A 13,520-nucleotide genomic window follows, 5' to 3' on the forward strand; every position below is an offset into this window, starting at 1 on the left:
TTACAGGAAACAAAATAATACGTGTTCCTTTATTTTTAGAGGAGATTCTAACTACCAATTTTTACATCTGTAAATTTTAAAGTTTTAAGATGTAGACACACTCATTTTAAAAAATTCACCCTCCCTTTTCACCCCCCAATATTTGGATATTCCAAAAACGAAAAATACGTGTCTCTTTACTTTTAAAGTAGATCCCAAATACCAATTTTCAGGTCTGTAATATCTTCAGGTTCTGAAATATAAGTAGCCTCGTTAAAGGCATTCAACCCATTATTCACCCTCTTACACCCTTCCTATTGGGATTTTCCGAAAACAAAAGAATACGTGTTTCTTTATTTTTAAAGGAGATTCTAAATACCAATTTTTACACCTATAAACTTTAAAAGTTTTGAGATAGAGATACACAAATTTTAAAACATCACCCCCATTTCACCCCCCCCCCACCCCCATTAATTGGATTTTCCATAAACAAAAAAATACGTGTTTCATTTTTAAAGGAGATCCCAAACACCAATTTTCAGGTCTGTAATATCTACAGGTTCTGAAATATAAGTAGACTCATGAAAGGCATTCGACCTCTTCTTCAACCTTTTCCACCCTTCCTATTAGGATTTTCCGAAAATAAAATATACGTGTTTCTTTATTTTTAAAGGAGATTCTAAATACCAACTTTCACATCTATAACCTTTAAAAGTTTTAAGATATAGATACACTCATTTTAAAATATTACCCCCTTTTCACCCCTCCCTTAATTGGATTTTCCAGAAACAAAAAAATACGTGTTTCTTTCTTTTTAAAGGAGATCCCAAACACCGATTTTCAGGTCTGTAATATCTTCAGTTTCTGAGATATAAGTAGCCTCATTAAAGGCATTCAACCCTTTTTCCACCCCTTTTCACTCCTCCTATTGCGATTTTCCGAAAACACAAAAAATACGTGTTTCCTTATTTTTAATGAAGATTCTAAATACCAGTTTTTACATCTGCAAACTTTAAATGTTTGGAGATATAGATTCACTCATTTTAAAAATTCACCCCCTTTTCACCCTCCCATTAATTGGATTTTCCAAAAACAAAAAAATACGTGTTTCTTTATTTTTAAAAGATCAAAAGTACCAATTTTCAGGTCTGTAATATCTTCAGTTTCTGAGATATAAGTACCGGTATCCTGATTGAAGGCATTCAACCCATTTTTCCTCATTTTCACCCTTTTTCACCCCTCCTATTGGGGTTTTCAGAAAACAAAAAATACGTGTATCCTTATTTTGAAAGAAGATTCTAAATATCAATTTTTACATCTGTAACTTTTTAAAGTTTTGAGATATAGATACACTATTTTTAAAATTTTACCCCCCTTTTCACCCCCTTAGCGACGAAATATCCAAAAATCCTCTCTTAGCGAGCACCTATATCTTAATATGAATATATCCCCAAAATTTCATTTCTTTATGTCCAGTAGTTTTGGCTCGGCGATGATGAATCAGTCAGTCAGTCAGTCAGTCAGGACAAGTTACTTTATAGATTGAACCAATGTGGCAGCACTCACATAGCGTGAGCAGAAAGAGCTGATTGGTAGTTCTGGAGATTGTCCCGTTTGATACCAACAGATGGCGGAGATTGTTCTGTTTGAAAGTCACACTGTACTTTCGTGCTCTGAAACGATGGGATTTTGTTCTTTTTGAAAAAGACGGTAAAACTTCAGTCTTACTTACGCAAGTTTGTATTATAGTAATCATGGCTGACGGTGGGCGAATGGACACTGCCATTGGTCTCGGGTAAATAGACAGTTATTAATACAATACAACGGTATCAGTAACTCATTTCCAACGAAAAGTGGAGATTGCTCCTTTTGATATCAATAGCCTCAAGTATGGAATGCAGCATTCATCAAACTTCTAAGAAGAGATCTTCACGTTTCCGTACATTCGATCGCTGATAATACATGGTATCATTGACAACCACCTTAAGAAACTCAACACACCATTTATCTGCGGATCGCTGATGAGACAAAGGCTATGGATGTGCGGTATATTGTTTCGGAATATTAAGTCGGGTTATGTTATTATATGCTGACACGTTTCAACCGTGCAACCACGATAGTCTTCAGAGCAATTACAATATAGATTGAAAGCCTTTCTTCTTCTGGAAAGGTGTGGTTAGACTCATGTGTTATCGTCCAGTCACAAACACAGGTTATTAAAGTCAACACTTACACATACATCACTCACAATTAATAGAAATAGTGTGGTTGTCAGAAAAAACACGCCACATGAATCGCACGAGACATGATGACCTCACATAATAAGGGGAGGAAGGAAATCAATACCCCACCAAAGAGTATGATGAATATTTTACAATGGAAAAGGTGACATAAAAAAGCTGTCAGAGGTTTATAAAACAATACGTGCATCATCAGGAAACGGGTTTAAGGGACACTGGGACTGAAATTTCTATTTCCTGTAAAAATTAAGATATCACCTTAATATTTGGTTGGCTCAAGGTATGTACTATTATGAATATCTGTACTAAATTTGATCAGTGTACCTTTACTAGTTTCATAGATATTAATTATTTTCCAATATTTATATGCAAATTATTCAAATATTCTAAATGTTAAGCGTATCAAAGCGATCCAGATAGCACATTTTTTAAGTAATGATCTAGTACCTTATTCTTATATAAATGAAACTGTACATCATTTTTGAGATTGTATTATTTTCTATGGAGATAGGACTTTTTCTCCTCTTGCAGTTTATTTTTTGTAAAATTATTGAAATTTTAAGGTTTGGGCTTACTGTTGGGGGATATGTAATAGTAGAATGTGGCAGACATAGCATTTTTCATGTTTGCAACATTAAGCGTCTTTTGTACAATATCATTCCTATAATAGATGGTAAGCTTGGTAATTTTAGCATTAGTAAGACCACCTGATTGGACTCCTAACTGCACACCCTTCACTTTCCCAGTTTGTAGCATCTGTCTCAAACCTGTTCCCATTCTTTTAGCAATGTGGTTTACACACTCCTCCTTCAGTACTGTGTTGGTGCCATACACCACATTTCAAAATTATGTGATGAAAAACGCATAAATACGTGTACAAGATAATGCTCTGTGAGAAGCGAAGGCATTTAAATGTCTCGCTCTGCCTTTGAAAATGGCAGAACGTGGAAAATTATATCGCTAATTTATCCGCAATGGTCAGGGTTAGAGCATTATGTGAAAATCGAAAAATCGAAATATTTGATAAAATATGCCTAAAACTCAGTCCCAGTGTCCCTTAAGCTGTTAAACAAGAGTAGGAGTGAGGGAGGATAATAGACACGAAGTACTTTTAGGAAAGGGGATGTTCATTTCAACCAAAGAGGATAGAAAGTGCTGTCGGGAACAGTATAAGTAGGACAGTGGAAAAAGAGGTGATTACTATCAGCATCAGGCAAGCCACAAACACAGGAAGTTGGGGGAGGAAGATGAAAACTATTTTTATATTGGGGAGTAAGCGCATAATTAAAACGTAGAAGTATGATAGATGTGATATAGTGCCGAGAGTACGTGCCATAATAAAACCACGGTTTAGGAGGAATAATAGGTTGTAATTGATGATAAAAACGTCCCTTTTCTAGTGACGATTCATTCCAATCGGACTGCCATTGTTGATACTTCATGAATGAGATCAGAAGGAGGGGTCGCTAGAGAAAGAGGGGAAGATTGTTGTGATGCTGATCAACAGTCTCATTCCCCATTATACCAGAGTGACTGGGAACCCAAACGTTTGAAAACAATTAATAGCAACTGCCACTCCATAGTAAGTGGACTGAAGATAGAAAGCCCTGTCAGAAATTTAGTTCATTCCAGGGCCTCCAAAGTCAAAGAGAAAGATGTTGACGAGTTAACTATGGAGGGTAGCCATGATCTACTCAGTATATAGCCATCCTCTTTGTTAAAATTATTCAGGTGTTAAGCAATTTCTATTGCCTTACGAATGATTCTAGGTGCAAAACATTCCTCCTTACAAAAAACAAATGTTGCATCAAAAAATGGCATGCTCCGTCACAGCAGACTTCTCTGGCTGGCAAAGATGTTAGTGCCTGCGATGTTCCTCAACTCGTGTTGTTACTTTCCTACATGTTTGGCCAACATAAACCGATCATCGAGAGCAAGGAATCATATAAAATATTCCAGCACAGTTTAAACCAATAGGATCTTCGGCAGATCGCTTGCAATTACCTATGATTATATTAGGCTTAAATATGGTCTTGACATTGTGCCTTTTGAGAATATTTCCATTCCTATCCATGAACGAGTGTATGTATAACAAGAAGGCCAGACTCAAAGGAGGAGAATCACTTGTAAATCTGTATTTTGGCTTTGAATGTACCACTTCATCAATCGGTTTTATTGGATAGCCATTGCTCAAGAATGTTCTAGTTAGGAACCAGTGGCGGCCGGTCAGTACGTGCTACCGGGCTCCAGCACGTAGCTTGGAACTGTAAGGAATATTATTTATGTACAGTACAATTATCCTGGTGCCTTTTCGTTGTTTTGAGTACGATATGAATTTGTGTTTTGTGAAAATCAGGACGAGATCTGTCGAACACCTAGCGCCGTTCTCCCGGGGAACAAGGCTCGTGCTCATGTGAAGTGAGCCCTTGCCTGTAGCTTGAAGGAAGCAATACGCAGGCGCAGCCAAGCTTGCAACACTCCCCCTAGCCGGCGGAGTATACCGCAAACCGGGATCAACTTCCACTGATCCCGTTGATAGTTACTTCCTCTCCCGCAAGGGGGTAGAATTACTCGATGTCTCCTGCTACCCGGAGCGCAGCGAGGGATCCAGTCGGCCGTGCTTATGTTGAACGTGGTAAGCGAATCTGCCACTAGAGAGTAGCATCGTCTGGGTTCGAAAGTAAAGCGTAAGTGGAGGCAATCTATCTCACACATACTTATTAAAATATCCATCTTCCTTTTGTGTCGAAAATAAGGAATTCGTAGGTGAGTCAAAGAATCTTTGACTGACCCTAAATGTTATCCCGCATTACAATGTAATTTACTCTGGTGAAATGAAATAGCGTATGGCTTTTAGTGCCGGAAGTATCCGAGGACATGTTCGACTCGCCAGATGCAGATCTTTTGATGTGACTCCCGTAGGCGACCTGCGAGTCGTGATGAGGATGAAATGATGATGACGACAACACGTGCACCCAATGATGGTTAAAATTCCAGACCCTGCCGGGAATCGAACCCGGGATCCCTGTGACCAAAGGCCAGCGCGCTAACCATTTAGCCATGGAACCGGACATTTACTCTGGTAATAGGGGAGGTCTCAATGAATCAGCTGGCAGCTCTTTCAGTTGCTCTGTGCGGTTTTTAATCTCGCGGTTATATTACTGGTGCGTGTTTTTCCTGTCATTGTGTTAGTGCTAAAGTTTATACGAAGATTTATCAAATTATTTATCCACTGCAGTGTATATAAAGTGAAATTAAATTAGTGTTCTTAGTAGGGATCTATATTCCCACGATTCTATTTGCACTGATGTAAGTTGCGCCATTAGGTTAGTAAAAACAATATTTCTTCAATGAATTATTTATCTCGTAGACAGTTGTCGAAGAATTCATCTGCTTCCAAATTAATGTTGTTTCTGTTTGTTCTGAGTAATACATTGTGAGAAAAGTTGTATTATTATTATTATTATTATTATTATTATTATTATTATTATTATTATTATTATTATTATTATTGTACCGGGCGGTACACCTCCACGCCGCTAATTTAAAAATTGCGCCAGTTGAAACTCCTCTGCTGGAGGAAGTCTGAACTTTATCTACGCTATTAATTCTTTACCTTCTCAGAAGATGTCACCACGTGGAAAATTTTGAGTTTTTGAACTGTGTCATTTTTGATGTGTTTTTGTTTCGCTTGAAGTAAGAAGTGTGAACTTTCTCTTCTAGAGGACACTACTGAAGATCAACAATAGTGCACCCTAGTGCGGAGTCAAAGAACTATTTTGTTGGAGAAATTTTTATTTCAAATGTTTGTTTCTTGCTAAATTTCTTTCTGTTATTGTTTAAGTTGGCTGTATACCCCTATTTTCCCCCTTGTTTTAGATTTATCCAATCCCGAATTTCTTTTCGTAATTTCCGACCAATCCGATGTATCTTCCCCCAACTTGGATATGTTTCTGTACCCTAGCCAATAAAGTAATTGTGGGCGGGTGTTTTCATTCCCCTAACGCCTAGAACCTTCCGCGAGAGGATATAAACTGCTGATTTTTGGGTCTCTGCGCCACTTCTGTTCCATCTTTCAGTGTGTAAAGTACATAGCAGGGGGCGGGAAGCGCCTCTTTCCTCGGCAGCGGTCAACAACAAGGTAATGGCCGATTAATAACTTCTCTCTTTGCTAGCTCAGCAGTTTAACTCTCGGGGCGGGTTCGAAGCGTTCCACCATGTAACCTTTTCCTAAATGTAACTACTCTTTTCATATATTCTCTTTTAAAGCTACATACTGGGATAGAGAGTGCTAACCCTCTCGAGCTCCCACTCATATTGTTTTGAGGTGAACTTATTTTTCTCAACCTATTCTTCGTTAACGTAAAACAAATTATTCTCTTTTTAAGTCACCTCTTTAGTATGGGATTAGCCCTTGTATTTACGGCCTAGTGCCAAGTAGGTCTTAATCAAAGTGTATTAGGAGTGCAAGTTCGCCTCCTCTCAAATTGTTATTTTAGAGGTCATTTAATTAACCTCCTTTTCATTTAATAGACCTCAGTAGATTGGGTATTTTACCCCTGTGTTTACGTCCGTTGAGGACAGCTTGAAGGTGGAGTTTGGTGTGGCCTGGGAGAGGCTTAAATTTGAGAGCGAGTGGCTCTTTTGAAAATTGAGTATTGTATGCCTCGTGGAGGCTTTTCAGTGTAATTTGGAGCAAGGGCTCCTAGGCATGAATGGGGTTTTCTGCCCCTCTGTTGAAACTTGTGTCTGTGGGGTAAAACTGAGCAGATTGCCCTAGCATTGTGCAGTCAGGGCGCGAAGCCCAAATCCTGTAAATATTGTAACTACCCTGTGAACTTGCTACTTTGTACCTGCCATGCTTGTTATTTCTTTGTTTTGAAAAGAAAATATAACCTTGTTAAATTTTAAATTAATTTTACTCTTAGTAGCTTGAGACCTGTTCACCACCCCGCACCTTCTTTCACGCATAACTACCACAAAAACTCGGTAACAATTATTATTATTATTATTATTATTATTATTATTATTATTATTAGTAGTAGTAGTAGTAGTAGTAGTAGTAGTAGTAGTATTACCAAGTTTGAAGTAAGCGTTGTTCATCATGGCAATATGCAGATTTAAAACAGCGTATTTAGCTTGTTTTTTGTAGCACGTAGGACGATTTTTTCACGAGCCGCCACTGTTAGGAACTGAAGTTCATGGTTTAACTTATCCTCCTGATAAACCTCACCTGCTCGGCTGATAATGGTGTTAAGCACAGCACGCTTTTGACAAGGAAGGTGATGAGAAGGCCCATGAAGATATATTTTACAGTGAGTTTCTCTATTCGGTTGGCCGGCAGGTGCGACCAGGTTATCTGCCTCCCGTTGACTCATCACTCCCCGCTCCGCGGCGTAGCAACAAGGACAGCATTTCGCTCACTTTATCCGTGCAAAACATGAAATAACAATTAAAATTAAGAAAATAAGAATTAATAAAATTAGTAATTAAGAATAAAGAAAATAACACAGTTACCTTGCATGGTTTCAATGTTACCATTTTCGTAGCCTTGCTGAGCTCTTCAAAACCCCGGCTCTTGTCCAGGTCGTCTTAGGGATTTTGTAGGCGTACGTTCTAATCTTTCTGCGGTTTCATTTACTTTTCCCTCGTTAAGTACACGCTTTTTAACGCTTCGCTTCTTATCGAGTAAAGAACCGGTTCCTCTTAATTTGTTTACGAGTTTCCGCATGGTGTCTTCGTTTTCACATATCCTCTACCATGTACACATGTGGAGGCATTATGAGAATTATACCCCGAAGTAAAACTTCACAACTCGAGAACAGCTGAAGTGACAGATCAAGACTTAATACACGTTCTAAACACGGACCCGAACTGCGAAGTGCGGACATTTCCGTGCTGTCGCTGCGCTGTGTGACGGGAAGTGACAGTCGACAAGGAGGCACATAAGCTGGACGCGCCTGCCGGCCAACCGATGAGAGAAAATCACTATAGTATAGGTGGGTTTACGGTAAACCGAGCTACCTAAATTTCCATCAGATTTCTTAGAAACCAAACCATCCAAGAACGGCAAACTTGTTCCACGTTCAATCTCCATAATAAATTTAATGTTTGGTTGTATGTTGTTCAAGTGCTCCAAAAATAAGGATTTCATGTTCACCATAGGGCCAGATGAGAAATGTGTTATCGACATATCTCAACCAGATGGAAGACTTAAGTGTGTGAGATTGAAGACAGCGTTTTTTTAAATCTTGCATACAGAAATTAGCGATGACTGGTACTAATGGCAATCCTATGGCAACACCATACATTTTTTCATACACTGTACCATGAAAACTGAAGTAGTGGTGATGAGGACAAGATGAAACAGATGAACGATGTTACCACGAAAGATCTTATCCTACAGAGGCAAACTGGCCATGATTGTAACCCTTGTGAACAGAGACACGACATCAAAACTGACTAGAATATCACCAGGAGAGATATGCAGATTGGATAAAATGTCAGTACATTGCTATAGATGTAAGTTCAAAGAACATGATTTTTTTTCTAGTTTTTTTTAACGATTTTGAATGTTAACTCACAATCGATGTATGAGATGAAAATTTCAGTTCATAGCTCGCTAAATAGTAGGAATAATTTAATTTTCTGCAGATATATGGCACGTGATGAATGGTGACTATTGTATACCTTAAGCATGACTGTGTGGTTCGGATTGTTCACGAACTGTGAATATACGGTATTTATTAGTGATTGAAGTTACAGATGAGTTGATTACGCTTGGCGGCCTCTCTCGATCCCAACTTTTCTGCTTACCCGTTTCTTCGGCTTTCATTTCTTAATCACACTTTTCCATTGCTGCCCACACTTCACCATTCCGAAGCCTTCATCTTGTCCTGGGTATTTTTGACTGTTACTTCCGAATTTTCTTGAGCCACCACTCTTCTCCTCATGTGGCCATACCACCTCAGCCTTTTGGCTTCGATACTCTCCAGTATGGTTGTATCAACTTCAGTCTTGCTTCTTATATTTTAATTTTACACTCTGTCCGTTACAGTGAGACCACAACTTCGTCAGTAATACCTACATCTCCGTCGTATCAGTTTCTTTGCATTTCTCACTGTTATTTCCTATACGTCAAAAGTCGACAATATTCCTTTATACACGCACATCTGAAGTAAAAGGCTGATGGACAGTAGGGTTTACGGCACGTTTTACAGGTACTGAAAAAAATCAACAAAGTTTTGTGGAAGGAGTATCGGATCATATTTTGTGAAAATGGAATAGTACATCAGTAATGATTCCATTTCCAAAGAAAACAGTTGCTTCAAAATGTAAAATGCATAGAACAATCAATCTAGTTTCACATGTATCTAAGTGAAATGGCGTATGGCTTTTAGGGCCAGGAGTGTCCGAGGACATGTTCGGCTCGCCAAATGCAAACCTTTTGATTTGACCCCCGTAGGCGATCTGCGCATCGTGATGAGGATGAAATGATGATGAAGACGACACATACACCCAGCCCCCGTGCCAGCGAAATTAACCAATTATGGTTAAAATTCCCGACCCTGCCGGGAATCGAGCCCGGGACCCCTGTGGGCAAAGTCCAGCACGCTAACCATTTAGCCATGGAGCCGGACACATGTATCTAAAATTCTGCTGCATATAATAAAGAAGAGACTTGATGATAAAAGTTACTATAATCTAGTATTGTACTTCTTCTTCTTCTTCTTCTTCTTCTTCTTCTTCTTCTTTTCTGGTCGTATGTATGTCCACAAGTATCACTCAGGGTCGGCTCTTCTAATCCTTTCAAAGTCCTCCCTGCGGTTGGATGTCTCCGCCACTAGAACGCCGTTTCTATTCACGGCCTTTCCGGGTGTATGCCACCATGTTGCTCTCGGACGCCCGCGTCCTCTCATTGGCTCCTCGATTGTATAAGCTCTATTGACGAGATGATCTTCATCTCTCGACTGCCGCTCCTAGAATTTCTCACTGATAGGGGCCGTATTAAATGATCTTCGTATATGCTCATTGCGCAGTCGGTTCAAGAGGCTGACACCCGCTGACAATCGCAGCATCCGCATTTCCGTTACATGCATTTGCTGGTCATGCTTCTTTTGCTTTGTCCAACACTTGGACCTGTAAGTGAGGGCAGGTATAATAACAATCTCGTATATCTTGCTTTTTAGCTTTATAGACATCCGCCTGTTACATAAGACGGATATGTGGTGGTGGTCTATCTGGTCCATCAAACGTTGATGCGATGCTTCACATCATCATCAGTCGTCGTATCGGTGGTAATAACTGAGCCCAGGTACTTGAATTTATTCCACATTGCGAGTGGTTCACCTGCTAAGAAAATTGTACTGAGTGAACCTTGAACTTCTAGTATAGTAGTTATAATAATAACGTCACAGACAACAACTAGAAGCATATTTATACCTAAATTTAGCCAAAAATAGCATACAAATTATTTACAACTTTATACATAACTTTCAGGTAACTGGCGCACTGTCTGTTTTATTTGTTGTCAAATTGTGTAAGCATTTTTGTTCACCTTTCAGTCAACAACGGATCCCAATATTGGAGTAGGATTTCAAGAAAGTCCACAGCCAATGCTGTTCATGACATCTGACTTCGATATCAACCTGATCAATGGAAGTAAGGAGGAGAAGTTGGCAGACTGGACGAAACCTGGAGGGTTGGTGGTAAAGAACAACGTGTCTATTGAACAAACTCGGCGCTTCTTCCGTGTTGGCACTGCTGAGGTGAAGTATTGACGATATTTTATTATTTCACTATAATGATCAAAACCAATCATTGCAGCTCAGCACATATTATGACTTTTACGTTAACACAAATAAGGAAGACTATTAGGACTGCTTTATTCTAACACAGAGCTGATATTCCATAATGCTGTCATATTCCTTTTATTCCAGTGTGACGTAACCTTACGACATAAACGTTGGGCATTGTCAGTGCTCAGTGCAGGAGAGTTGGATGGTATTTATTATTGGAAATTATAAATTATAATTCAAACTGCTGGTATTTATTCATATTCTAGTGGAGATAATTAATTGATTTTACACCTGTTATCCTCCTCTAACAAAACTGCCAAGATGGAAAGATACGTGGCGAGATACTATAGAGATTTGTTTGCTGTACATAACAGTAAGCAAGTCAAACGTTAAAAATACATAATTTATCGTAATTGTGTGTTCAATCCTTGTCCTGTTTCTGTACAGGGCCGGGTATGAAGAGAGGTTAATCTTCGTAGCGAGATTTTACGACTGGATGCTCTTCCTGACGTTCACCATATCAGAGGATTAATGAGATGAAATGAATGACGTTATATATGCCGGTGGAAAGGGAGAGGGTGAAACCCCGTGCCGGTAATTAGCCTACTCCTACGGTATAGTGCCAAGGGTCTGCTCAAGGCTTATCACCTCCATCCAACGGAAGAATCAACATCAACAGCACCATATGTCCAAATCCATATGAATATTGCGGAGAGATTTGGAATTGAATTCAGGCGTTTGGCACACAATCTAGTGATTACAAATTGTATGCCACCACCTCTCTTACCCTGGCGGCCAACATCTGATGGTGAAATTTTATCAAGCAACGGGACTCAAACCAGATAACGTCTAGCGACTCGAATGGCTAATTATATATCCCGAACATCTGTGTTTCAATAACTTCGGCAATTTTCAAAATTTCAAACATACCGGGCGAGTTAGCCATGCAGTTAGGGGCGCGCAGCTGTGAGCTTGCATCCGGGAAATAGCCTTAATTAAGGCTACGGCCGCTTATTTCCCTTTCCTCGCCCTTTCCTCCGCCTTCGTCGCCATATCTGTGTCGGTGCGACGTAGAGCAAATAAAAATAAGAATTCATATAACACGTAGCTTCTGCCCTGATTACCCTAAGTTTACCGCAATGGTACGATTACATAGGCTGTACGATTCTCCATCCAAGGAAATACACATCATGGTTCGGAATTTACATTCAAAAGCCGATAAGTTACGAAGTAAATTAAAAAATAAGTCACAAATTTCCACCCTATATAACTTTGTCCCCAGAGGTTGTGGAGCAGCTGTTGTGCTACCAACATCTCTAGATCAGTAGGAGCTTTCTAATAGCATCCAACGTAAGGGATCAAAGTTGATAAAATTGCCGATTTTTCAGAAATGTCGCAAAATTTCAATGTTCACGCAGCCACTTATTCGCTGTAAGATCTCTTATACGTGTTGACCTGACTATGCGAAGAAAATGAGACCAGAATTGGTCAATATGTTCGCTCGCTACTGCATTCCGAATGCACATAATCGAGCACTCAAAGCACGAGGCCTCCGCGAGCGAGATGTTGCACCATCGCAATAAATTTGTCGCTGTGGTACTCAGCGGGCCGAGGCAGGTCAGAGATATTTACAGTACCTAGATCTGAAGGCTGCTTCGACATCCATTATTCCTACTATCTGATGGTGAAATAGCGGCCCTGGTCTCGAAAGCCAAAAACCACGGCTGAGAAGTTTCATCGCGCTGACCTTACATCACTTAGTAATCTGCAGGCCTTCAGAATGAGCAGCGGTAGCATGGTAGGCCAAGGCCCGTCATGGCTCTGACTCTGTGAGGTTTAGTTTTGGCATTTTAGCGGAAGCCAATATTAAAATATAAGAATAGATGTATCACTTTATAGTTTGCCAGAAATAGCCTGCGATGTACAGGCTGATTTTCATACCACCAACTCTCCGTGCATGCAGGCTTGCGGAGTAAGACGTTAAATCAACAGATAGTTGCTGGCTAAAAAGTTAATTAACATCCATGTTCATCTTTCTGTAATAATGTTTTCAGGGAATTCCTTGGTCTTATATGGTTCGTGATTCACAAACGAATGAAATAAAAAAGGACGAGAAAGGCAATCCAATATGGGAAGGCTACTGCATTGATTTGCTTAAGAAACTGGCAGAACCTGGATACATGGATTTTGATTACGAGATTGTTGCGCCAGCAAATGGATCGTTTGGAGTTCGAAGATCAGATGGTACCTGGGATGGAATGGTTGGGGATCTAGCCATGGGAGTGAGTAAATTAATATATTATTTTGTACATTAAGCCTATACTAATATATTAAATGAAATCAATTCAGTTCATTCTAAATGACAAACAAAAATAAATAAAATTTACTTTTATATTGCAATAATATTTGTCGATGGTGCAAAATATAAACTTTCTAGGTCAAAATCATAAACTGCACAAGAGATAGGAGAAAATTGTATACTGTGACATAGGAGTTAGAAATA

The 13,520-nt window shown here is 39.4% G+C and overlaps 1 protein-coding gene across 1 annotated transcript in view; it reads left to right on the plus strand.

Moving 5' to 3' along the window:
* The window catches only part of Ir8a (Ionotropic receptor 8a), a 107,181-nt gene that overhangs the window by 51,212 nt on the left and 42,449 nt on the right, over positions 1 to 13,520 (plus strand). Inside the window, exons 6-7 of the mRNA XM_068229057.1 lie at positions 10,784 to 10,987; positions 13,072 to 13,299. Of these exons, the coding sequence (XP_068085158.1) occupies positions 10,784 to 10,987; positions 13,072 to 13,299 (432 nt within the window). The remainder of the gene's footprint in view (positions 1 to 10,783; positions 10,988 to 13,071; positions 13,300 to 13,520) is intronic.

This window comes from Anabrus simplex, chromosome 8, assembly GCF_040414725.1.
Source record: "Anabrus simplex isolate iqAnaSimp1 chromosome 8, ASM4041472v1, whole genome shotgun sequence".
In the NCBI taxonomy this organism is placed as follows: domain Eukaryota; kingdom Metazoa; phylum Arthropoda; class Insecta; order Orthoptera; family Tettigoniidae; genus Anabrus; species Anabrus simplex.